Raw genomic sequence first — 26,763 nt, forward strand, 5'->3', positions numbered from 1 at the left:
TGAGCACGTGCTTCCTCCAGGGGGAAATCCTTTTACAGGCTGTGGCTGACTCAGGAGCTCTTAGCTTAAACAGATTCTCTGAGTGAACCAGTAAAACCCAAATCCAGTTGTCATTTGTTTGCTGTTAACTTTCTCCATTTTGCTCCTTATGAAAACATCATGCTGCTTAACTTTGACTCTGCAATAGTGAGTTGGGTTTCTTTTTTAAAGAATGCCTTTAGTTGGAAAGCAAGTCGTGATTATGATATGTGGTTTAAGTTTTCCTGGCTACTTACGGTCTCCTCATTCATTACTGACCTGGTGTACATTTTCTATTAAAAAGAATTTCTCCATGGGCTCCCCCCATCAAAAATAATTGAGATTTTTGTAAATAGTGGAAACACTAATAATCATTATAATCCAGTGAGGCTTGTAGGGGCTGGGAGGCGGTCAGAAGGGAAGGAGGCCAAGCGCACAGGCCCTCCCTCAGCAGGTGACCATTTCTTAGTCCCAGACACAAGTGTGAGGCCAGTGTCAGCCATCTTCCAAGTGGTCAAAGGAAACTAGAAGTGTGGGTTTTTCTAAGAAATTTCCCATATCTTGGGAGTTGTCGACTAAGAAAGGAAATTGTAATAAAATTATTATCATTATATGATTATTGTTGACGGTTATTATTAGAGTAGCAGTAAATTAAAGAAAATAAGAGGGTAAAAAAGAGAAACTTGGGCCTCCAGTTTGTGACCTATGTGGAGAGAGATGAGCAGAGCGCCAGGAGAGCGCAGAGAACCTCTCCCGGAAGGTAACTGGAGAGCAGTCCCCAAAGGCAGTGACATCTCTGCTCAGTCCAGGAGGATAAGTACGGAAAGTGTTTGTGTTTACACCAGAGCTAGACAGCAGTTGAACTGGCAAAAACAGATTTTGCTTAGAAGCTATTGCAATGACGGAAAAGGAAGGTGGGGTCAGTTCTGAATTCAGTACAAATAAGAGGGGGTTTACAGCCAAGGAGCAGGTTTGGGATGGGGGTGGGAGGTGCCAGTGATGGGAAGCGACTAAGGAACATCAGGGGTTGGGATGGATCCTTGCTGAAGGCAGGTCAGAGTGATCTGATGTCACCTGGTGGGGGACGGGGGCTGAAGACCTTCGATCAGGTGTAGAGGGTGATCAGATATCAAGGGTGGCGGATTATCGCTAAACCTGATTAGCAAGATTCTTGCTAAAACCGGGTCTTGAGGACAAGGCCCAGAGGACTCAGAGGAACCTGTCTTGAGTCTGGTCAAGGAGAGAGTCTTTGTTATTTGCTGTGTGACGTGGAGGGGAGGCAGTATACACACATTATGTGTATCGTGGGGAGGATTAAAGAGGTTAAAGGTTGATTATGCACGAGCACAGAACTGTGGAACCGTGTGACATTCTGGGGAGAATTTCAAGATTTTTGGAAAGGATGTGTTTGGGAGGACCGTGATGAGAGGACTGAAGAGTGGTACTGTGTGCTTGGTTACTACATCTAGTCTGTGTCTTAGGAGTGTCGGGGGACACTTGGGGACCCTCAAGAAGAGAGTGTTTTGATGTGATTTTGTTGCTGTGGGCTCATCCCTCTGGCCACAGTGTGAAGAATAAGTTGATGGGGAGTTGGGGAAACCGAGTGTGAAACTCTTGCAATGGTCTAGGTGGAAAATAATGAGGCTGAGTGATGCAGAGGAGGGGAACCTTCAGAAAGACGCTTAGGAAATAAACACACTGGGTTTTGCGACTGATTAGGTGTGAGGGTGGGGATGGAGGGTGAAGGGTATAATGCCAAGGGGGAAGACGCTAGATGACTTCCAGGCTTGAGGCAATGGTGTGGCCATTCAACAAAAGGAGAAAATAAAAGTAAGACAAGAAGAGGTTGTTGAAGGAAAATAATTAATTCAGCTTTGAATAGCATATTGAGTTCACGTTGGTGGAAAAGTCCTGCAGGCAATTAGAACAGTGGGTCTGAACTTCAGGAGAGACCATGGCTGGAGACTGGTCAGGAGTGACCATCTACGGGTGGGTGAGGTCTCCCAAGGAGAGAGTGTGGAGGGAGGGGAGGAAGGGTCCGGAGGAAGCCAAGAGGGTAAGGAATCTCTAGAATCAGTCCCTTCTGGGTGCTGTGTAGTGAATCCAACTGGGGCACTTGATCCACAGAGACTTTATGATAAATGTCAGTACCGTTGACTCCTGGGGTTCCGTCTTCTAACTGGTTCCTCTTCCCTTTAGGTGGTTTTGCCACCGCACCTAGAGAAGGTCCGGGACAAGCTGGCAGAAAACATCCACGAGCTTTGGGGAATGAATAAGATAGAGCTGGGCTGGACTTTCGGCAAGGTATGTGCTTCAGTGGCCAGGCCGGGGTGGAGGGTTGGGGGGCCACGCTACCTGGAAGGCATCTTCAAAGCCCACATCCACTGCTGTCGGCCGACCCCCGTGCAGCCCTCACTGCAGACGGCAGCCTCGCTCAGATGTTTGTTGAGCCGCAGACAGGAGTGCTGGGAAGACCAGCTCTGCACAGGCAGACCCAGGAGATGGTCTCCTTCATACTCCCAAAGGCAGCTTTTTAATTCAGGGACTGTCTAATGCGGTCACCCATCTGCTCCTCCTTCAGGAGCCCTCCTAGCTCCCTCTCCCATCAGAAAAGGCTGTCCTCTCCGTACGGGTGGTGAAAAGAGGCCGACGCTTGGTCGTGAGTCAGAAGACGTTTAATCTGGTGTCCAGATGTATCACTAAGACGAATGGACACTCGGAGGAGGTTAAGGAATCTCTGTCACTGGAAAACATTTTTCACAGAGGATGCAGCTTGGCTCTGTTCTGTCATTTGTGTAAGGTCATGTCTGCAGGCAGAAGGACCTGATTCTGAAGCTTCCGATGACCCTGATGCTCTCAAATTATGCACGTTCTCGCTCAGTTACTGAGGGTCCCTGTGCTCCAGCACTTAGGTATTGATAAAGCGACCGTAAATATTCCCGTAGTGTATGACCCCCTCTCTGCTGTATGCTCTTAGAACACCACAAGCCTCTCCTCTGAGAACGCGTCACAGTTGCACTTTCACGTTTATTTCCAGGGTGGTTTTATTACTGCCCATCGGCCTGTATCCTTCATGGGGCCGGGGCTATCGCGGCTCACCACTGAACTCCTAATGTCTAGCTTACTGCCTGCCATGTAGAAAACACTCAGCAAGTGCTTACTGAATGAATTAATTCACTAGTTAATGACTGGATCTGCACTGTCCAATACAGTAGTCACGAGCCACCTGTGGCTACTGAGCACCTGAAATGTGACTAGTTTGAATTGAGGTGCATTGTCCGTATAAAATACACATTGGATTTTCAAGACTTTCTATGAAAAACTAATATAAAATAGCTCAGAAATAATTTCTTATATTAATTACTTATTAAAATGGGAATATTTGGGGCACATTGAGTTAAATAAAATGTTATTAAAATTAATTTCACCTCTTTTGGCTTTTCTCACGTGGCTGCTAGGATCTTTGAAATTACAAACGAAGTTCACGTTGGTGGCTGACTTTATGTTTCCATTGGACAGTCCTGGCCCCGATCTCATAGCCCTTTGTTCTGTAGAATGCTACCCAGCGTTGGCACTGTGGTTCTGTGAATTTGGGACAGGCAGGAGCATGGCTACCACGCATGAAACTGCTGCTCTGGGAAAGTATGTTCTGAAGGCAGACACTTGACTAGAAACCATCCACAGAACACAAGCCACTGGCAACCTGGGAACTCTGCGTCTCATTTAGTGGAGAGAAGACCGTCTCTTTCCCTGTCAGCAGACAGCTGTCTTTGTCTTGCCTGATATGAATTGCCTGGGCCATGTTTCAAAGCGTGTCCTTTTCTGTTTTCCAAGGCAGTGCCAGTTGTCAAAACTTAAGTTGTGTTCTTTCTTATGTTGTCACCTAGATACGGGATGACAATAAAAGACAACACCCCTGCCTTGTCGAGTTTTCAAAGCTGCCCGAAACTGAGAAGAATTATAACCTACAAATGTCAACCGAAACTCTAAAGTGAGTGTTTAATTGAATTGAATTTGGACTGAACAGTGAGTGGATGCTTGAATGCCGTGAAACTAAACTACAAACCTGTGTCTCTTGCCTCAAGACATGATGCAACCTGATAAACGAGTGGAGATGGTGATTATTCATGCCACGAAAGGATTAATCATAGTGCATAACGCATCCACCATTGTTGGTTAGCATATTTATTTCTTTAGAGACCATTTGCTGTTTGCCAGGGACAGGGAAAAGACAGAAGAAAAGAGGAGAAACTTAGAATCAAAGGACCAAGTGCCTCTTTTAGTTCATGTTTAATCAAGAAAAAATACGGTAAGATACATAGTGGGTCATAGGTCATATTGAAATTGGACAACTTAACCTAGCCTCTAAGGCTCCATTTTCTCATCTACAAAATGGAAGTAGTAATAATTCTACCCATGTATTTATTGTAATACATAGTTATTGTAATGGTGAAGGAAGATAAATATTTTTTTAAATAAGGCATTTCTAAAAACCAAAGGGAAAATGTGCTTTAGTTCATTAAAGTTCAATTTAAAAATAACTTGGAGCTTCTTTGTGATCCTACCCATGGTTAAAACCCCAGCTCAGACCTCAGTTTATATCCCCCGCCTTGAATTCACTCTGCTTGTTACCGGTCCTCCCTGGCTTCTGTTTCTCTGTTCTCTCATTGTCGGTGCAGAACTTTTAGCCCTGGCTGTACTGGCACAGCGGTGCTCTGGCACAGTGCCTTGTCTCATGGGCTCCCTCATGTGATGTCCCCGGTCACACCGTACTTCTCAGGACAGGATGCAGCTTTGGCACCTCATGGCGTCCAGCGCAGCTCAAGGCACACTGTGCGGGGAGCACACAGTGAATACTGGCTGACCTGTGGGTTTGCTGTGACGATCCTCTCTGTTCCCTGGAATCAGAGACGCAGGATGCAGTCATAATGCAAATAGGGAAACTGGAAGATGTTTCCCAGAGGGGCTGTTAACGAGCCTGTGTTCTGTGGTGCTCCCGTGCCTGCTAGCGTCTCATCCCGGAGTCGGCCACCCAAGGCCCACAGGCCAGCCCGACTAGCCACCTGTTTTTGTAAATGAAGTTCTGTTGTAACGGTCACTTCAGATGCAGGCCAGGGCTCTTGCTGTCCTTTATCTGCTGGTGACCCTCGTCTCCTCTCTCTGTTACGTCACAGGACCCTCCTGGCCCTGGGGTGTCACATTGCTCACGTTAACCCGGCTGCCGAAGAGGATCTAAAGAAGGTCAAATTGCCCAAAAAGTAGGTGATTTTTTTAATAGTTGGTGCCTTTAATGCTTCAGTCTGAATTTTTAAATTGGGAGGACAGAAGGCCCGGGCCCAGAGGCAGGTGACAGCCCCAGGTCCTTCTTGCACCAGCTCAGGACGGCTCCTCCAGGTACTCAGGCTGCCCTGAACCCCCTAGACAGACAGAAGGACTGTGCTTCCTGGCTTTCCCCTCTTTGCTCCTCCTGCCTGGACCTACGCTACCGTCGTTAGTTTTGAGCCAGGAGATGCGGCGCTCGGATGGGTGCGCCGTCTTGATCTGCAAGCATAGCAGCTGGCTCAGGAGCCACAGCACAGACTCACTCCTCTGGCGCTGGGCCAGCCTTGTAAATCCCTTGTGGAAGTGGGTGTCTCTGCCAAGATTTAATTTGGCCCCTAAATCTGCATGTGTCCTACTCTCCCTCCCGCTCGTACGTTTAGAGAGTCACGTGTTCTCACACATTCAGATGCGCGGCCACGGGCTCGCCTGCTCGCCCTCCCGTGTGCCAGCCATGGGTGCCCACGCATCATGAGCACATGTCATCGTTCCTTCTGAGCCCAGGCAGTGCCAGTTCTAATCAAGTGCGTATCTCCCCGCTTCTTCCCTGTGAAACTCCCGAGCTGCCAGGCTCCACTCTCAGAGGCAACTCTTAGTGCCAAGAGCTGCACATCTGAGAGGCAGCAGGTGAAGAGCAGCCTGTTGGCCGAGGCTGCTGGGGTCAGTGCTCAGCCATCAACACATGTGGGCTCTGCCCAAGATCAGGCATCCTGGGAAGGTGGACCAGGGCAGCATCAGGCCTGCGGCAGACCCTGCATCTCGTGCTGCCCGGAGGTTCCTAGGCAGACTGAGCAGTGCAGGTCTACTGGTCACCACGTTTCGGTTCCGGCCCGGATCTGGGCAGTCGGTGGCCTTGGGGCCACGGGTGCCTCTGTGCTCACGTTCCCATGTGTCTGTGATCAGCTGCTGTCCTGTGAGTCACTCCACGCTGGACCCTGCTCCTCTCCACTCACAGTGCATATGCCTGGACTCGCACTGGACTTTTCCCATCTTCACATTACCTATTAGCTTATCTATCAACTTGCAGTCATTTGCAGCTGTGACTCCTGGAACCATGAAGGTCACTTCAAGCTCACAAATGCTCTGACGCTATGATTTTTTTTTTAATTCTCAAAGAAAAGGATTAGTTTTCTAAGACTGAGTGATCATTCCCTGCTGATTTATATAAGAAACGATTTGGCTCAAGGCCCCGTCCTTGCCACTGGGGTCATAACTTTTTATGTTTTTGACGTGAAACAAAGTAGTTCTGGGTAATGTTGCATCACACTGAGTGTGCCCGTAGTTTGTAGGGCACGCAGTAGTTTTCTTAGAAGTAAGAGTGGATTTGCACAGGCCACCCACTTCTCAAACAGTTGCCTTTGAGTCTGTGACACATACTGGCAGAAAGGATGCAGGGTTAGGAGCTTCATCTAAAGACCTGAAATGAAGCTGAGTTATCCATTCTGCCAAAGGCAGACCCTGTGACTGTAGCCTCATTATCATAGTGTTCCGACCCTGTGCTATTGATCTAAAATCAGAAATGAGGGAGTCATGGTTCTGTTCAAAATATATATCTTCCATTTACTTGCAGCTACATGATGTCCAACGGCTATAAGCCTGCCCCTTTGGATTTGTCTGATGTGAAGCTGCTACCTCCTCAAGAAATTCTAGTCGATAAGCTTGCAGAAAATGCACACAACGTTTGGGCAAAAGACAGGCTAAAACAAGGATGGACCTATGGCATTCAACAGGTGAGCAGCGCTGGGCCAGGCCTGCTGGAGACACCAGGAGATGGGACCATCCATCAAAATGCCATTTTGCTTTGGTGGGTGTTAGGCTGGAAGATGGAGGTTGCCCTTGCACTCTGTTCCTCGTGCCTCAGCGCACTCATTATTTATAGCATCATGGGACTGGATGGAATCTGTAATGGTCACGTTGACATTAACTCCAGGCACAACTCCAATTTTGCAGCGGTGGAGAGGCTCACCTTTCCTTTGTCAGTCTGGTCCATGTTGACCACGTTGCCCTGTTTATATGCCCACTGGCTGCTTTGTCCCTCATTCCCCGTCTTGCTACCTGCACCATAGAGAGCTGAGCTTTCATGCACTCTCCAAGGCCAAGGTAAGGCCCACATAAGCAGCATCACAGCACAGCAGTGCTTCTGGGATGGCCCCGAGTATCTACACTGAGGGGGAGGTGGGGCAGCTAGTCCCGGAAAGGGGCAGACCAGCCTGCCAAGAAGCCTGTGCCCCTTACTTCAGTCCCCAGGGCAGCTGTTAGCTCGTCCAGACGCAACCTGAGAGCCAGGGCCCAGCAAGGAAGTAGACGGAGTTTAGAACCAGGGTTCAGCCACAAAGCATCTGGCCCACCTCTCACTTTGGAACGCTTCTCATTAAGTCCCAGGGGCAGCATCAGGGACGTTCAGGGGCAGCTGTGTGAACACAGGTGCACATGTGTTCACTCATACCGAAGCCTCCAAACCTGCATGTGTCTGGGACCAAAAGACCACAGCTAGGGCAACTGTGGCGGGGAAGGGCGTATGGGGCTCACAACAGCATGCTAGGTTATGATGGCTTCTCACTGCCATTGTCACTGTCTTCTTAGCCCCCACGAAGGAAACGAGGAGGACTCTAAGACAAATAGGTGCCTGCTACAATGAGACGGACCCACTGCAGCCCTGCCATGTTTTCAGATGTTTCTCTATAGGCAGAGATATCTCCCTGTTAACAGGCCGCTGTTAGGAAGCCCTGACTGTTTAAATCACGGCATGATCTTTCATAGGGGAATAGTTACACGAACCCCCATCCGCCTTGCCTGGGGAATGCAGGTTTCTCTCCAGTTTCAAGACATTCCGCTTTATTCACAGGCTGGCATTATTAAAATGTGGGGTTTGAATGCTAGCTTTGAACATTAGTAAAGATTTTCCACTTCTACTCGTTTAATCCTGAAGAGAAGTGGGAAATATGTACATTGGGAAATGACCTAGCAGACTTATGGGGAAGCCGGGGCGATTGCTGGGAAACTGTGGCTGGGAGAGGCTGTGTGCAAGGATGAAATGTGTTTTCTCAGCCCCTCTTTTCTCTGGCTCCACGTAGGATTTAAAGAACAAAAGAAACCCCCGCCTGGTACCATACGCGCTACTGGATGAGCGTACCAAGAAGTCCAACAGAGACAGCCTTCGTGAAGCTGTTCGGACGTTTGTCGGTTATGGCTATAACATTGAGCCATCAGACCAAGAACTGGGTAATGAGGGGAGACTGTTCATTCTGGCCCCAGTTTACTAAGCAAGTCTTCTTCTGGGGGGGGGGATGCTGGTTTTCAGTAGGTCTAACTTGCACTATTAGAAGTGATGTAGGTGCTGAAGGGCACTGAACTCAATGGTGTATTTTAAGAAGTAGGTGGAGGGAGACCATGTTGATAATAAAGCAATGTCCCGTTGACAGATGTTTCTATAATGAGCAACTTCTGTGACCCAGTCCCACAGGGAGTAGGTTGTCCTCCAGCATAGCTGAGCTTTTCAGAATATTTGGTCACAAAACCAAGTCGCCTTTGTTTCTTTTATCTTCCAAACATGTGAGTACCAGCTTCCTTTAGGGTTAGGTAATATCATCTCTAACTTGTGTTCTAGCGTGGATTAAACTCACCAGCTCACGATGATTTAACATATCACTGTCGTCTCATACCCCAGGAGATACCACAGGCCAGTGGGACAGTAAAAAGGGGTTAAGGGGATGGATCTGGAGTGAGACAGAGCTGGGTTCAAATCCTTACTCTCCTCAGTTCTTGGGCTCTGTGACCTTGAACAGGTGAACCTCTCTGGGCCTCAGTTTCTTCACCTGTAAAGTGAAGACAGTAACATTGACCTGATAGGATTACCGTGAGGAAAAAAATGGGGTTTAGTTCCTACTACAAGGCAGTCACTCAGCCAGTGGCAGCTCATGTTGGTGCTATGATATGACGGTGATAGGGGTGGTGATTCTGTGTTGAGCAGAACACTACACTGGATACTAGGAGATCTCCCGTAGGTCTTTGTTGTTGAAAGTCTTTTGAGAAATGCTACCTAGTTATTCAAAGCCTGTGTTCTGTTCTTTCCCTCCTGCACCCTCTACCCTTTCCTTCTCGATAGCCGACCCAGCTGTGGAGAAAGTCAGCATAGACAAGATCCGGTTTTTCCGAGTAGAGCGGTCGTATGCCGTGAGATCTGGAAAGTGGTATTTTGAGTTTGAGGTGGTGACCGGAGGAGACATGCGCGTCGGCTGGGCCAGGCCAGGCTGTCGGCCGGACGTTGAGCTGGGGGCCGATGACCAAGCCTTTGTGTTTGAAGGCAGCAGGGTGAGTCTGGCTAGTGTCCACACGTCCTCAGTCCAAGTTTTTCTTCTCCCAGAAGAAAATAATGGCCTCAGAAGTTAGAAGTTTTGAGTCTCTGGATCTCTGGCTTCAAAAGTGAGGAGCCACCACACTGGCTGATTTAGACCTTTGACTGATCGTCACGTAGTGATTGTCACTTTGCTCTTTGTTCTGGAGAAGGGCAGATTGCACACTCCAGTCCTTTCTCTAATCGCCTCCATGTCTGCCTTGCCTCTGAGCCCACGGCCCCCTCTGCAGAGGAGGCTCACAGGACCCTGTGCAGCCAGTATGTGGGGGAATCTTACCACTTTGTATTAGAGGGAGTTCTGCTTGTTTTCATAGATGACAAGGCACTGGGAGACTCGGGCCATCTTCTCTGATAAGCTTTGTACATCTTGGTTTCATGCATCTGTAGGTAGACCAGTTCTCCCTGTGAGCTGTCCTTGGTAGAAGGTCAGTGCCTTGTAGAAACCAGGTGCCACTGCCAGTTAGGGGCAGTCACTCTTGTGGCCATCTCTCCAGCTGCACAGGGGCCTCCAGGACTTCCATTTCTCTAAGTCCTGGGGTCTTGTTTTCTAGGGCCAGCGCTGGCATCAAGGGAGTGGGTATTTTGGACGGACCTGGCAGCCAGGAGACGTGGTTGGATGTATGATTAACCTGGATGATGCTTCGATGATCTTCACACTGAACGGGGAGCTGCTGATCACCAACAAAGGCTCTGAACTTGCCTTCGCTGACTATGAGATTCACAACGGTAAGTCTACCAGCGTCCCCCCTCCCCGCCCCACACCTCCATGGGATAAAGGAAAATCCAGGGTGCAGAGTGAGCTCTTCCACCTCCTCACTCAGGGCACACTGGCCTCGGCATATTTGAAACCCTGGTGGTGAAAACAATCCCTTAAACCATCATTTTTGAAGAATCAAGACAAATAATGGTGACAGTTGGTATGCATAGTGTAAATGTAAGTCTGAACTTGCAGAGAGACTGAACAAGAAGCTCTCCTCTGATTCCCTGCCCTGCGCCTTGGCATGTTAAGGTTCCCCAGGTTTCCCGGTATCACAAAGGAAATGCTAATTGCATACGGACTAATGTCCCCCACAGGAGAGAAAAATCAGTGGAAAAGAATTATCCTCTTCTTCTGATTTGAATTGTCAGTCTGAATGTTTGTGTAATTGAACTTGATGCTTTGATGAGAATCATTGAAACACAAAAGTTTGAGTTAGCTGTTTCCTTAAATGAAATAGAATTTATTTTGAAATTCAAACACGCTGTGAAATAAGCACAATTGCAATTGTAATGGCCATGAATGGACCGCTGTCAGGCAGCGCTTCCAGCTGCACAGAGGAGCAGTGGGTGCTGCTTATTTCCCATCTACATAACTACGTTATGTACACAAGGTTGTTGGCTCCAGGAGAAGGAGCACTGGACGGCGAGGTGGCTGACTTGCTCCTGGCAAGCTGTGTGGCTCCCACAGAGCCTTGGCTTGACTTCTCTGGGCTTTGCCTTTTTCATCTGTACCAGAAAATAAGATGATAGACTGCATAAGTGCCAACATCCTTCTCGGATATAAAGTTCTATGGCAGTGACTTAATACCTGCTGTGTTCACGTCCCTGAGCTTGGTGCCTGGCCACTCTTTACTGCTTCAGTACAGATGAGGAGGAGGCAGAGCGCTTGAGAGGAAAAGAGGCTGCTCGGGGGCAGGTGACCTGGGTTCCTGTCCTGCTTCTGCCCATCCCCACCTGTGACATCTTGGGTTGACTTTATACCTCTTTGTACCTCATTTCCTCCTCTGTAAATGCCTGAGGGTGCCTGGTAGCTCTACGTTTCTGAGACTTCACAAAAAGAAACAGTCCCCACCCTAAGAAGTTAAAAAGGATAAAACTGCATAAGCAGGAGCAGAAGAAATACGAAAGTATATATTATTAATCCATGTAAAATATTCTTTACTTACAAAGTGTTTTAGCTTTGTAAATCACATTCACACTTTCCACAGACACCTATTATCTGCAGCATGCATACCCAACTGTGCCTTTTCTTAAATGGAAGTACAGTTGATTTGCAATGTTGTGTTAGTTTCAGGTGTACAGCATGGTGATTCAGTTATACATATACATGTATATATTATTTTTCAAATTCTTTTCCGTTATAGGTTATTGCAAGATACCAAGTATAGTTCCCTGTGCTATACAGTAGGTCCCTGTTGGTTATATATTTTGTATATAGTAGTGTGTATATGTTATTACCAAACTCCTAATTTGTACTTCCCCTCCTTTCCCTTTTGGTAACCATAAATTTGTTTTCTATGTCTGTGAGTCTATTTTTGTGTTGTAAATAAGTTCATTTGTATCATTAGTTTAGATTCCACATATAAGTGATATCGTATGATATTTGTTTTCCTCTGTCTAACTTACTTCACTTAGTACAATAATTTTTAGGTCCATCTATTGTTGCTGTAAATGTTATTATTTCATTCTTTATTATGACTGAGTAATATTCCATTGTGTGTGTGTGTGTGTGTGTGTGTGTGTGTGTGTGTGCGCACGCATGTGTACATACCACATCTTTATCCATTCATCTTTTGATGGACATTTAGGTTGCTTCCATGTCTTCACTATTGTAAATAGTGCTGCTATGAACGTGGGGTGCATGTATCTTTTCAAATTAGTGTTTTCTCTGGATATATGCCCAGGAGTGGGATTGCTGGATCATGTGATGACTCTATTTTTAGTTTTTTGAAGGAACTCCATGTTCTCCATTGGGCTGTACCAGTTTACATTCCCACCAACAGTGTAGAAGGGTTACCTTTTCTCCACACCCTCTCCAGCATTTATTATTTGTAGTCTTTTTGATGATGGCCATTCTGACCAGTGTGATGTGATACCTTATTGTAATTTTGATTTGCATTTCTTTAATAATTAGTACTATTGAGCATCTTTTCACGTGCCTATTGGCCAACTGTATGTCTTCTTTGGAGAAGTGTCTCTTTAGATCATCAGTTCATTTTTTGAATGAGTTGTTTGTTTTTATATTGAGCTGTATGAGCTGTTTGGAAATTAATCTCGTGTCAGTCACATCATTTGCAAATATTTTCTCCCAGTTCATAGGTTGTCTTTTCATTTTTTTATGGTTTCCTTTGCTGTGCAAAAGATTTTTAATTAAACTAGGTCCCATTTATTTAGAATCCAAGAACTTTCCATATGTTTATGTCATCTTCAACTTCTTTCATCAGTGTCTTACAATTTTTGAAGTACATACAGGTCTTTTACCTCCCTAGGTAGGTTTGTTCCTAGGTATTTTATTCTTTTTGATGCAATGGTAAATGGGATTATTTCCTTCATTTCACGTTCTGATATTTCATTGTTAGTGTATAGAAATCCATCAGATTTCTGTACATAAATTTTGTATCTTGCAGCTTTACCAAATTCATTGATGAGGCTAGTAGTTTTCTGGTAGCATCTTAAGGATTTTCTACATATAGTATCATGTTATCTGCAAACAGTGACAGTTTTACTTCTTTTCCAATTTGGATTGCTTTTATTTCTTTTTCTTCTCTGATTACTATGGCTAGGACTTCCAAAACTATGTTGAATAAAAGTGGTGAGAGTGAACATCCTTGTCTTGTTCCTGAAAACCTTTCAACTTTTCCCCATTGACTATGATAGAGGCTGTGTGTTTGTCATATATGGCCTGTATTTTGTTGAGGTATGATTTCTCTATGCCCATATTCTAGAGAGTTTTTATCATAAATGAATGAATTTTATCAAAAGCTTTTTCTGTATCTATTGAAATGATCATATAGTTTTTATTCTTCAGTTTATTAGTGTATTGTATCGCACTGATTTGCAGATAGTGAAAAATCCTTGCCTTTTCTAGGATAAATCCCACTTATCATGTTGTATGATCCTTTTAATGTATTGTTGGATTCAGTTTGCTAGTATTTTATTGAGTACTTTTGCATCTATGGTCATCAGTGATATTGGCTTGTAATTTCCCTTTTTTGTGATATCTTTGTCTGGTGATGGTGGCCTCATAGAATGAGTTCGGAAGTATTCGTTCCTCTGCAATTTGGGGCAACAGTTTTAGAAGGATAGGTGTTAACTCTTCTCCAAGTGTTTGGTAGAATTCGCCTGGTGAAACTGTCTGGTCTGGACTTTTGTTTGTTGGGAGTTTTTAAATTACTGATTCAATTTAAGTACTGGCAATTGGTCTATTCAAATTTTCTATTTCTTCCTGGTTCAGTTTTGGGAGATTGTACCTTTCTAAGAACGTGTCCATTTCTTCTAGGTTGTCCATTTTTATTAGTGTATGGTTGCTTGTAGGAGTCTCTTATGATCCTTCGTATTTCTGTGGTGTTAGTGGTAACTTCTCCTTTTTCTTTCTGATTTTATTGTTTTGAGCCCTCTCCCTTTTTTTCTTCAAGAGTCCAGCTAAACATTTATCAATTTTGTTTATTGTTTCAAAGAACCAGCTTTTAGTTTCATTGATCTTTTCTATGTTTTTTTTTAATCTCTATTTGATTTATTTCTGCTCTGATCTTTGATTTCTTTCCTTCTACTAACTGGGTTTGTTCTTTCTCTAGTTGCTTTAGGTATAAGGGTAGATTGTTTATTTGAGGTTTTCTGTTTATATCCTGAGGTAAGCTTGTATCGCTATAAACTTCCCTCTTAGAACTGCTTTTGCTGCATCCCATAGGTTTTGGATCACCATGTTTTCATTTTCATTTGTCTCTAGATATTTTTTTGTTTCCTCCTTAATTTCTTCAGTGATCCATTTGTTGTTTAGTAGCATATTGTTTAGCCTCCACATGCTTGTGTTTTTTACAGTTTTTTTCTTGTAGTTGATTTCTAATCTCATAGTATGGTGGTCAGAAAAGATTCTTGATATGATTTCAGTTTTCTTAAATTTACCAAAACTTGCTTTGTGGCCCAGAATGTGATCTGTCCTGGAGAATGTTCCATGCGCACTTGAAAAGAATGTGTATTCTGCTGCTTTCAGATGGACTGCTCTGTAAATATCACTGAAGTCCATCTCGTCTAATGTGTCTTTTAAGGCAGCAGAAAGACTGGCTTATGTGCTGGTTCAGAGGCAGAGGGGAGTAAACCATGCAGGTGGACCTTAGGGCAGTACAGAAGAGCCATTTTCTAGCACTTCTCTTTGGAAATAAGTATTTACCAAGTACCCACCACAGGCAGTGCTCTCTTCGTGAGGCTAGAGGAAAACAAAGGACTAGTGGATTCAGGCTCACCCCAAGGAAAGTAGCTCCCTGGAGTAGAAAGAGTTCAAAGACCAGCGACCTTGTCATGGCTTTCCTCTGTGTGGACTGGGGGAGGTTACATATCCATGAGACTTTGGCTCCACATAAGGAGGAGGTAAGAATCTTGTCTGTGTGCAGAGTTCTAAGAACTTTGTAAAGTCCAAAGCCTTGCTACTCAAAGTGTGGTCTGCTTGTTATAAATGCAGAGTCTCACACCCCACTCCAGTCCTACGGAATTGCAAGCTGCATTCCGACAAGATAGTCCAGTGGTTCACATGCACTTGAAAGCAGTGATCTAAAGTATACACAAATGTAAGTAGTAGCAGTTTTGAGAAGCTCATTTTCTAGTTGTAAAAATAAGGAAGTGGAAAATACAGAAAGGTAACTGACAGTGCAGAGCAGTAGGTTAGAAATGGCAAATGACCAGTACAGGTTGAAAAATCTCTAAGAATGGGATTGAAATGAAGGCTTAAATAAAGAACATGAGCTTTCTACCTCTAAGGAGAAGGGTGTTTCTCAGCAGACGTAGGTAGAGTAATAGGGTGGAATCAGGAAACTACAGGAAAGAGTGATGATATATTTGGGAAGAGTTGTGTATGAAATTTATAGAAGATGAAGCTGGAAAGAGAAAGTGTAGGGTATAGCCTTGTATACCAAGACTTGATCTTTTTATTCAAGAAACTTTACTGTCTAATCTGGGCCCGGCACCCTTGGACTTCACTCCCTGTGACATAGGGGGCTATGGTAAGTTTCAAGCAGAAGATACTATGAAGAAGAGAGATGTTTTGGGAGAACTCTGCTTTTAGAGATCATCTGTGTCATAATGAAAGAGATGCCTCATAGACCTTTTGTGTACAGAAACATGATTTGACCTTCAGAATGACAAAGTCTATTATTAGGAATCTGTTTTATAATAGAATTGTACTGTATTACGTTAATACATTGTACTGCAGTATTATAGCACACTTCAATAGCACAGAGACAAGATAATTGGGAAGCTCTTTCAGTTCTGTGGTGGCTCAGGAGTCGGGGGAAGGGCAGTTGAAAGGGAGTCAGTGTGCCATTCTTTGATGACAATAGCCCAGAGGCCTGCAGAAACCATATAGAATCTCTGTTCTCTGCTTAAAGTGGAAAGAGGCACAAGTCTTGCCTTGAGCTGTTAAGAAAAGCATCTGTTGAAAATAAAACATTTTGAGCATTTTAGACCCTCATGAAGCAGAATCTCCTACATGTCTGTGTTCTGGTCACCAGCCTTGATTCAGGCCATTTATCCCAGTGGAGTTGTGCTGTACAAAGTTTTTAGCCCTTGAGGGGAAGGGATGAGGGCAGGCAGTGCAGTTTGTGGCTGGTTTTTCCCTCTGGGTTACTGATAAGTTGTCATCTCCATCCTCTTCTGCATCATGGATAATATACTCTTATCAGCCTTATTAGAATTTTCCTAATCTTTGTTCCCTCCCTTGTTCCCTAGCCTGGACCATCACAGCTCTCAGTGTTGTCACTAAAAGACATCTGGAAGCTCAGAAGCTTCCACCGTGAAACCTTTGCTATTAGTCTTCTCTTTTATTCCATTTGAAGGAAAGGCAGATAAAATCCTGAACATCCTACCGAACAAAGCACGATGTCTGGAAGAGGCTTTAGGGCTAGTGTCCTGTGCTGCTCTCTGCCAGGCACTCCCCTGGGGCACATGCCACCCTGCTCCAGCTTCGATGTCTGCAGGGGCAGCCTGAGAGGCTGTCCTGCTGTTGACTTGTCAGTGTTCGACAGACAGCCTAGCTCTGCTGGCGGCTCTTCCATAGGCAGCAGATGACGCTTACTTGCAGGCAGTGTCACTGCCATCTGCACACAAGCGCGCTGCTACTGAGGGTCGCCCTGTCATCCTCTTTCTGGATGGGTACTATGCTTCAGAAAGTGGCTGGGGCAGGGGAACGTGGCCTTTAGTTTCCTGTGTTTCCTCCAAGGCTTGTGACCATCTCAGTGCTGCCCCTGAACTCCATCTTTATGAGGCTTAGAAAATGCAGATTATTGGGGAAAACATGAGCTGCGGGATTGAGACTCTGAGACGCACCCAGGAATGGTCTGGGCAGCCATCTCACCACTTCCCCCCAAGATCTCAGTTCTTCCTTTGCTGGTGGTGATTTGCTCTCCTATCTGTATTCAGTTCGAATTGGATGAAAAATAGACCCATGGTTTGGATTTTCTACAACTGGTTTCTTTCCAAGCTCCTGAATTATAGAAAGGTGACCTCCTGGCTGTCTCCCTTCCTAATCACAAAACTGTGTGAGGCTTTGTCACATAAGGCTTATCAGAACCCGGGGTCCTCTCTGCAGGACTTCAGTGTGCGTGTTCTTGCCGCTCCTTTCCCTCTCCTTAGGTGCATGTAGGGAGGGAGTATTGCTTTTGCCCTTTGTTTTTCCATCTTCTTCTCTGGTCTCATCTGAAGCTAGGGGTTAATTGAGTTGTGTACTAAGTGCAAATCCTTGTGTGTGAGTCATTGTTCACAGTGATGCCGTGTAGCTTTTCCAGATGGATCTGTCCATCCAGACCAACTCCAAGGAGCCATGTGGCCGCTTGTGACAGGCAGCCCTTCTCCTCCAAGGGGCCTGGAGTGCTTTGTGGTCCTGGATCTCCAGCTGCCTGATCTAGAGGCAGAGTGGTCAACTGCCCAACACTTAGGAAAATCATCTGAAAAGGGAAGGAAGAGTTCATCACAATGCAAGTCATCAGAGATAAGAATTAGAAAGCAGGCCTCTGGGCCTCGGTCCCCTGCCCCCACCCGGCTTGCTCTAGACTGTTCCTCTGGCAGTGTTGTTCACCTGCCGGCTCCGCATACTTCCCAGAAGACAGACCTTAAGCAAATTATTCCACTTGCTAGGCCTCAGTTTCCTCGTCTGTAAAATGGGTGTAATAATGAGCTAAATCTATAGAGCACTGAGCCCAGGCCTGACACCTAGAAAATACTTGATAAATATTAGCTGGTGTGGTTTATCATTATTGTTCCCCCTTATCTGGCCATCAAGCAGAACGGTAAAGTTACATGAAGTTGTAATGTCGCAAGTAAAAACGTTCTAGAAGTGGAGAGCTTAGCTGGAGCCTCTCCACCCGGGGAGGGGAACAGATTACAGGTATCCAGTTTTCAAGTATTCTTCCCCATAAGACAGGGCTGGAGAGTTATGAGGATTAAGCTTTGCTCCCAGTCTTTTCTGAGTTTTCTCTCTTCTGGCTCAAGCCTTGGGTGTAGCTTCTCCTCTGCTGCTGGACAGAGCTGTCTTCGCTGTTCCAGCTTAGCTCCCGGGAGGTCCCTGACACTCTCTCCCTCCCGTGGCTTTGACATCCTCGACTTTAGTTCCTGAGCCTGTTGTCATGCAGGCCATCCCCATCTGCCCCAACGGCACAGCAGTGCACTCTGTAACGAGTGCAGCCCTCGGCCCCAGGACCGAACCACCGTTTAAATCTGGGGCATTCTTCTCCTGTAGCCCTCACTCCCCCCACCCTTGCACACTGACTGGCAGCTGGTCCGTGAGTCAGAGGGTGTGGAATCTTTTCCCATTTTGTCACTTGCCCTTCTCATAACCTTGGTCAAGTCTGTTAGCTCCTCAAGTCTTTAGTTTAATCTTCAGCAAAATCCTGTCCCCTCTGCTGTTGGCTTAGGAGCCATGAGGTTGCCCAAATTCCTTGGGAAAAAAAGCTGTGCAAATATGACCTGTTTTCCTTTCTGCATGTATCTTACATTGTCTGGGGTGGGGGGGGCCTGTCATTAGGAAGTCATTTACATGACCTGAATTATTCAGAAGTCCTTGTTGGTTTTGAGTCTGCTGCTCACTTACTTCATCATTCAAGATATTCGAGAAGAAAGAAGAGAGACTTTCTTAAGATGTCCTACCTACTGACATTAGGGCTGGAACACTTCATAATCGTGGCTCCAAGATCAAACTGCTGTGGTGGTACTTTTCTGGGTTGGATTACCCTCCTCAGCGGAAACCCAAGTTCTGTCTTAGCGCACGCCATTCACTCTGCTGCATCCTATTTGCCTTTCCCATTTCTATACGCTTCTGGTGATCAGGACAGTTTCTTCTCCTTCCTTCACATCTTCTCATAGCACAGAGCAGAGCCCTCTGTCCCAGTAGGGACCCAAGAAATTCTGCCGACAAGCAATCCTTACTTCACACTGGAGGCAGATTTCCAAAGATTCCGTATTTATAAAAATCTCTGTCCATGGAAGGGGACGGTTTCGCCTGTCACAGCCCGGAGCGCAATGCCAGAAGCCTAGCAGTGCTCAGGATGGTGAACGAATTGGTTCCTGTGTGATGGACCAGTCCGCCTGCCTGCCTGAGGGGTGAGGCCACCAGTCGTGGGCAGCTCTGATAGGGGGCTCTGTACAGATGTCCCCTCCGTCGCTGGGATCTCACTGTAGCCCTCTTCCTTAGAAATGGCATTAGACGGTATCAGATAGTGTCCTAAATGAGTTCATAGTTTCTGGAAGCAGCCATCTCAGCTTGCCAGGGATGTACCTTTCACTTATGTGACTTATTTCTATGGGAACTTTGTGGCTTAGAAAACAGTATATAAATACTCCCTCCAGGAAGAGTACATTTTGGTCTTCGTCTCTATGAGAGACTGACTTACTTTTGAACATACATTCTCCCCAGATTGGCCTTTAAATTTCCCCTTGAATAAACACCAGGAGTGGCACAGTTTTCCTTGCGGGGGCTCCGAGTCCTGCTTTAGCCACCAGCCTCCAAGCCCTTCCTCCTTTGCTGGGTACTCCTGACAGCCTCAGCTGCCCTCCAGCTGCCTGCCTTTCACATTTTCCCAAGTCTGGAATAATCAGTGCTTTCCCAGCTTGGGTGATTTGTTGGTCTACAATTATAATTCATATATAGCTCACAAACAAGAATGCCCGACGCTTTGAACTTCTGCTTTGGGTCTGTTCTGCACTGCAAGGTTTTAATACGATGGGGGCAGAAGAGAGCTTGGAGGGACGGTAACTGTAGGAGTGGAGAGTTTTCTACGGCTCCTGCCTGCTCAAAAATCTCACCTTCCTGCCGAGGAGAGGATCATAGCACCAGGGTGGGGTTTGTAAACTGTATTTTGTAAATAAGCAGTCATCATGCCAGCATCCAAAACTTCTTACGCTCATGCTCTGAGAACGACAAGAACCGTCAGACATCTCGTTTCACTGGGGAAGATGCTAAGACCCAGAAAAGTTAGGTCATTTGCATCAAGTCATTCTTTAGGCTTCTTGTGTTGTTTAGTTTGGGGCAATATTTAAAATTACCTGGGGCCTAAGAGCTGGAAGCAACCTAAGTTCCTGTCAGCAGATGAATGGATAAAGACGATGTGGTATAAATATACAATGGAATATTATTCAGCTATAAAAAACGAAATTCTGCCATTTGCTACACCGTGGATGGACCTAGTAGTGTGCTTAATGAAAGAGTCAGAGGAAGACACACTTTATGTTATTACTTATATGTGGAATCTAAAAAAATAAATGAGTGTATGTGCAAAACAGAAACAGACTCACAGATATTAGACAACAAGCTAGTGGTTACCAGCAGGGAGAAGGAAGGGGATGAGACAGGGGTACAAGATTGAGATACGAGCTACTATGTATAAAATAGATAAGCAACAAGGATATATTGTACAGCACAGGGAGTTACAGCTGTTATTTTGTAATGACTGTCAGTGGAGTATGCGCTGTAAAAATATTGAATCACTATGTTGTACACCTGGAACTAATATTATAACTCAGCTGTACCTCAATTAAAAAAATAAGTATCTCCAGAGATTAAAAAAATAAAATAAAAATTACCCAGGATCTAATATCAATTTTAACTAAGGCACAGATAAAGGGTTTCACTTTTTCTCCTACGGTTTTGCTTTTCCAGCTGATAATTTGTTTACAGTTTGGACTCCACGTGGCCTCCTGTTGTGGAGTTTATGTGCCAGGAAGAGAGACAGGATGCTGTCCTCTTTCCTCCTGCATCCCAGAGCTGCTAAGGAAGCACGGGGTCCACTTCCTCACAGCTTCCTGGGACGGTCCTGGGCTGACCGGGTTCTCTCCCCACCCTGCAGGCTTTGTGCCCATCTGCTCCCTGGGACTCTCTCAGATCGGGCGCATGAATCTCGGGACAGATGCCAGCACCTTCAAGTTTTATACCATGTGTGGCCTCCAAGAGGGCTTTGAACCTTTTGCTGTCAACATGAACCGAGACGTGGCCATGTGGTTCAGCAAGCGGCTCCCGACATTTGTCAATGTGCCAAAGGACCATCCACAGATAGAGGTAATGTTCCACGTCGCAGGTGGCCCTGGCAGGACAGGGGAACCAAAGCACTAATAAGCTCACGCTGATGGTCCTGTGTCCAGGCGGTGCTTACCTCAGTCCACGCCCTGGCTACCCACGGCCGCCTCCTCGCTGGCCCTCAGCGCTGTCATTGCAGGCACCTTAGTTGGGGCAGCTCAGTGGCATTTTACAAGTGATAACCACCTTGCAGATTCCGCCTTGCAGGTCAGTCCCCAAACCTTTGGGCCACTGTGTTTTCTCCAGGCATTCCTAAACGGATATTGTCAGAGTAACACAGTAACCAGGGGCCTCAAATGTTGCTTTCCTAAAGCAGTTCAGCCCCTGCACTCGGGATGACGGGTCCCAGGCGCGACCCTCCCGGGCTCGCGCCTCGTGTCTTTCAGGCCTGTTGAATTGCTGTAGAACCCTTTCCAGCTCTTCGAGCGCAAGTGTGGTAGTTGTCTGTGATGCTCCCCGCCTTGTGCAGGGAGCAGAGAGGGAGAGCAGTCTGGTTCGGGTTCTGGCTCTACATCTAGTCACCTTTATTCTCTCATGGCGTAGGGGTTGGATGGGGCTGGCAGGAGGTCAGACAGATCAGCTCCAAATCATTGAAGCCTTAGATCAATGGCTCGCTTCTACTAGACTGTAAATCTCCCTCACTCACCTCCCAGTCTGGATTCAACCAGCATCGACTCACTCCTTCCCTTTCCCCCACACCCTTAAGTAGTAGAGACTTCAATTTCTCTGGTTCCTACCTGACCTTTACTTTAGATAGCTGGCTCATAAACCTTTGGAAAGTCATGAACCCCTGTGACAAACCGATAGAGTCTAGAGACCCTCCACTTAGGGAAATCTGCAAACTGCACAAAAGTACACAAGCACGCTCATGGACCTCAGGATAGGAACTGTTTTCTGAATTGCAGGGAGAAATGCTCAGATCATAACAAAACTATTATTGTGAGTGTTTACTTCCTCTGCTCCCCTTAAATGCCCCCCAACATATGCTGCAAAAATCCAGTGTCAATCTTTCCTCTTCTAACCCTGCCCACTGCATTGCTTGTGCCCTGGAGCTGAGAATTTCTCCAGTATTTCCAGAAGCCTCTGTGCTCAGGCTGCGACTGTGGTAGAGGTGGGAAATGCACTGGGAGGAGAGTCAGTGCCAAAGGAAACTCTGATGTCTCTTCTTGCGCTTTGGGCTTCCTGGTACCCTCTCCTGTAAGATATTCTCATGCCCGCCAACAAGAGAAACCTTTGGAAAGATTTTCTTCTTCAGCCACTTGCCCTCTACCCAAAAGGCCAGTCTCAGCGAACACCGCGCTGCATCACCCCACTGCCTGGCACCCTTGACCTTGCAGAAAACCCAGTGGGCATGTTTTAAAATCCCTGGGTTCCCCAGCCAGAGACAGATGTGTTCCTCTTTAAAGGGCAGGGTCCACGGAAGGATGGGTGTAACAGTTTGGTTATCACTCATGACAACTTCTGTAGTGCACAGATAGCCTTGACATAGGTAATGTCCATGAGAGAAGGAGGGACAGGATCCGGATCGGATGCTCAGCTATGTCAGGTGAGGATCGTGGTGTTTCCAGGTCGTGAGGATCGACGGCACCATGGACAGCCCTCCGTGCCTCAAGGTGACCCACAAGACGTTCGGCACCCAAAACAGCAGTGCCACCATGATCTACTGCCGCCTGAGCATGCCTGTCGAGTGTCACTCTTCCTTCAGTCACAGCCCCTGTCTGGACAGTGAGGCTTTCCAGAAAAGGTGAGGGCAGGCCTCCAGCTCTCGGAGAGCCTCACTGTGTCTGCTGCCGGCTTTCTGTCTGTCTGCTTCCTCCTCTGCGGCAGCACCACTAGAGCTTTGTGGGTAGGGGCCCCTCTGCTTTCTGCCAGGTAAAGACACGAGGACGTGTGTACACATGAGCACACACCCGTGCATGTGTGGGTGTGCATGCACGGTATATAATTAGGGGACCCATCAGGCTTAACTGGGTCACATCTGGTGGACAAGTTTCTGCTCTTTCTGAGCTCTGTGAGTCCCTAGCCTCCTTGCAACCTATAATTCATGTTTTTGCAGGAAAAAGAATGTAAGTGCACAAGAGCGGGGCATTTGTTGCCTTTCTGTGCAGTTTGAAGCTTCTGTTGGCAAACGCTGCCTTCTCTGTGTAACTATGGCCAGTGTCCAAACCAGCAGCTGTTTGACTCATGAGTAATGTGACTTCTTCCTTCTTGATAAGGAATATGTTCCTTGCTGTCTTTCTTTCTGTTAATGTCTGTTTTTAATCATTGATGGATGTCTTGCCCGGGTTTCCTGTAGAGTTTTGTCATCTACCAAGCTTTAAACAAGCAAGCAACCCTGCTTGAGAACAGGATAGTGTATTCCGAGGAATCCCTGGCTACATTATTACAATCTCCCCGACCTCTGCCTTGCTCTGACTTCCATCTGGGCTAAAGGGCAAAAGTTGGAAGTCGCAGCCCTGCCTGGCGGTAGCAGGTTGCTAATGAACAAGTCCAGTTGGGGTCACTCATGTATAGGAAGTAGCCGGCTTCCTAAACTCGCCTTCATCATTCAGTGGAGATCAGTTGCATGTCAGATTGTGGGATTCTCTGTACAGCTGAGGAACTAAAATGTGGATTATCTTCCCCCCAGGAAACAGATGCAAGAAATACTCTCTCACGCAACCACAGTAAGTAAATGTGCTCAGTTACAGTTTTCATGATTTGATTCTTTGCTGTGCCTGGTAATATGCCCTTTACAGCAAAGATCTGTCGAGAGATCCTCTTTAATTGCCAATTACTGTGTCTTTTTATATCCATCTTGATGCTTCCAGAACGCATCTGTGGCATTTCTCAAGTGGGTGAAAGAAAGACAGTTATTGAGTGCAAACCCGAGCTCTACCTGGAGCAGCTAGTTTGGCAGCATTGTGTACTTGTTGCCTGCTTGCCGCCAGGGACCCAGCACTGCCTTTCTGATTGAAATGAACATCAGATGGGGGAGGAAGGGGTTCCTCTTAATTTAATCTTTTTGTTTGCTCTTTTGTGTAAACTTCTATGAATCAACTCTCCCATCTCTCTGAGCAGTGCTGGAATAATGCAGAAAGCAATCAAATGAGAAAAAGGAGCAGGGAGCACGCCCAGAAGGTGGGGGCTGCTTTTGGCCCTTTCTCTGTAAGCCAGGCAGTAGTTAAAAGCAACACTTCCTAATTTCTTTCTTACTTTCTCTCTCATCCTTCTTTAACACCTGACAGAAAAAAAACAAAAGACAAAAAACAAACAAACATCCTTTGGGAGAATTGCGTGTTGCCCCTTCTATAAAGTTATCCTGCAATCCCATGTTCACAGGTTACCTGTCAGGAGTGAGATTCTTGCCAGGGAACATCCCACACTCACTGTGTGTAGGGCATGGCACTGGGCACATTGTATCACCTTGCCTCTTATTTTGCACCACAATCCCAGGAGATGGACAATACCAGGCACTGGGAAGCACAGAAAGGACAGGTGACTTGTCCAAGGTCACACCTAAGAGCTGCCAGTGCCAGCATTCGAGTACAGGCTTGTCTGGCTGACCCTTTTATCTTCCAAGCAAAAAAATAGGACCGACTAGAAATTATGGGGCTTCGTTTAGAATAAATGTGCACAGTTTCATAAAGGAAATGATGAAGCAGTCATTCACCTCAGTGCTTTAGTTGTGATAATAACACAGCGATACACTTCACAAATTGTTACAGTGCCTGCCAAGAACTCTGGTAGTTTTCAGCCCTGCCTGTCATTCAGCCTGATGACCACACAAAGCACATTTGGCCACAATGTGGGCTTTTTCTTTTGTAGCATCTTTTTTGAGACTTTATTAGAGATAATAATAATAATAATAGTAGTAGTAGTAGTAGTAATAATAATAATAATAATAATAATAATAATAATAATAATAATAAACAACAACCTTCACTTCCCGGCAGAAGTGGAAAGCATAGCCTGAGTTTGGTGACCCCCAGTTGTTCTCTCTCTGAGGGCAAACAGGTGCCCAGCAGCCCTGGTACCCAGAAGAGCATTAGGGTCCTGTGCTGACCGTTCTGAGTGGCTGCCCCTGATCCCAGCAGCAGCATCTTCTGGGCAGAGGGTGGCAGATGAGACGCCTGATTGTTTAGGTGCTGAAGCACACAGAAAAGGGAGAAATAAGGAAGCCAGCTTCTCTCGTCAGCCCTTCCCCCGGTCTAGCATTCAGTGCAGGACACCTCCAGAGCAGTGTGTGCTTTTTAAGAAAAGGAGGCCAGGTGAGCTCCTGCACTATTTCCTCCTCTTGAGCCCACTCCCCCCAGCTGGGGGGGGGGGTGTCACTCACTCCCGCTGTGGTCTCTCTGCAGCAGTGCTACTATGCAATCCGCATCTTTGCTGGGCAGGACCCTTCCTGCGTCTGGGTCGGATGGGTGACTCCGGACTATCACTTGTACAGTGAGAAGTTCGACCTGAGTAAAAACTGTACCGTGACTGTTACTCTGGGGGATGAAAGAGGCCGAGTCCATGAAAGGTAAGGGGGCTCTCAAGGGGGCAGGGTTGGCCATCAGGTTTCTCGCTCCCTTCCCCAGCAGTCTTTTTCCCTTCCCCCTCACACTTCAAGCGAGGAAATAGTCCAGCCTCTATTATAATGAGAAAATGGCTTAAAACCCTTAAGTAAATTGGGGGTGGGGGGGTGGGCGGAGAGGGTATATGATGGGAGGAGTGTTACTAACCAAAGTAAAGGACAACTTCATCGTGTATATAAAACATGACCCAGGGATGGGAGCTACAGAGGGACAACTGGGAAGTCTGGGCTGCCTCTCAGACTCTTCTCTGTGATTTCTGGGCAAGCCCCAATTTCTACAGTGTCGGAGCAAGACAGAGAGAAATCCACAGGTACTTGAGAGAAGTCAATTCCAAAGAAATAAAAAGATGTACACACCACACAGCAACTGATCAACCCAGAACTCGTCCTCCCAAGAGTTTGTAATGGTGAAAGCATAAAGAACATAAAAGAGACGTGGCAAATTCATGAATAATAACCACTGACTAAAAATTAGGGATCCTAAGGGAAAATATGTTTTAGGCACACCCATACCCTCCCACCAGTCCACGGGTACCACCAGAGAAAGGACCCTTGGGCAGCGATGCCCCAGAGGTGACCCAGCAGACCATGCCTTACTTCCACCTGAGTGAGATTTCATGGAGTCTTTTCCCATACAGGCTTGTATAGAAATGTAATAAATTGGTTCTTGTGCTGACCTCCATCCGTACAAAGTCAGGAATGTTTTGCAATCAGTGCTTATTAGATGCTCCTGGCTCATCATAGACTAGTGTTCAGAGGTCAGGCACAACTGCTATGTCCCTAAGGACCACTGTGGGCAGGTGGTTAAGAGCACAGACTTTGGAAGCAAACCTCCTGGGCTTTAAACTGGGTTCCAGTATTTACTAGAGGCGTGACTTTGGAGCAGCCACTTAACCTCCCTGGGTCTAAATTTCCTCAAATGCAAAATGAGAATAATGGTTCCAATCTCACATAGTATTGTGCGGATGAAATGAGATGACACAT

The 26,763-nt window shown here is 46.3% G+C and overlaps 2 protein-coding genes across 2 annotated transcripts in view; both read left to right on the forward strand.

The window, feature by feature from the left end:
- Positions 1-16,455, forward strand: part of LOC140697036 (ryanodine receptor 3-like) — a 93,026-nt gene extending 76,571 nt beyond the window's left edge. Inside the window, exons 16-23 of the mRNA XM_072963890.1 lie at positions 2,218-2,322; positions 3,906-4,009; positions 5,193-5,276; positions 6,908-7,067; positions 8,412-8,559; positions 9,443-9,648; positions 10,243-10,417; positions 16,388-16,455. Of these exons, the coding sequence (XP_072819991.1) occupies positions 2,218-2,322; positions 3,906-4,009; positions 5,193-5,276; positions 6,908-7,067; positions 8,412-8,559; positions 9,443-9,648; positions 10,243-10,417; positions 16,388-16,455 (1,050 nt within the window). The remainder of the gene's footprint in view (positions 1-2,217; positions 2,323-3,905; positions 4,010-5,192; positions 5,277-6,907; positions 7,068-8,411; positions 8,560-9,442; positions 9,649-10,242; positions 10,418-16,387) is intronic.
- Positions 10,359-26,763, forward strand: part of RYR3 (ryanodine receptor 3) — a 195,396-nt gene continuing 178,991 nt past the window's right edge. Inside the window, exons 1-5 of the mRNA XM_072962745.1 lie at positions 10,359-10,417; positions 20,995-21,203; positions 22,790-22,965; positions 23,851-23,887; positions 25,562-25,725. Of these exons, the coding sequence (XP_072818846.1) occupies positions 21,039-21,203; positions 22,790-22,965; positions 23,851-23,887; positions 25,562-25,725 (542 nt within the window). The 5' untranslated portion in view covers positions 10,359-10,417; positions 20,995-21,038. The remainder of the gene's footprint in view (positions 10,418-20,994; positions 21,204-22,789; positions 22,966-23,850; positions 23,888-25,561; positions 25,726-26,763) is intronic.

Source organism: Vicugna pacos, chromosome 6 (assembly GCF_048564905.1).
Source record: "Vicugna pacos chromosome 6, VicPac4, whole genome shotgun sequence".
Taxonomy (NCBI): Eukaryota; Metazoa; Chordata; class Mammalia; order Artiodactyla; family Camelidae; genus Vicugna; species Vicugna pacos.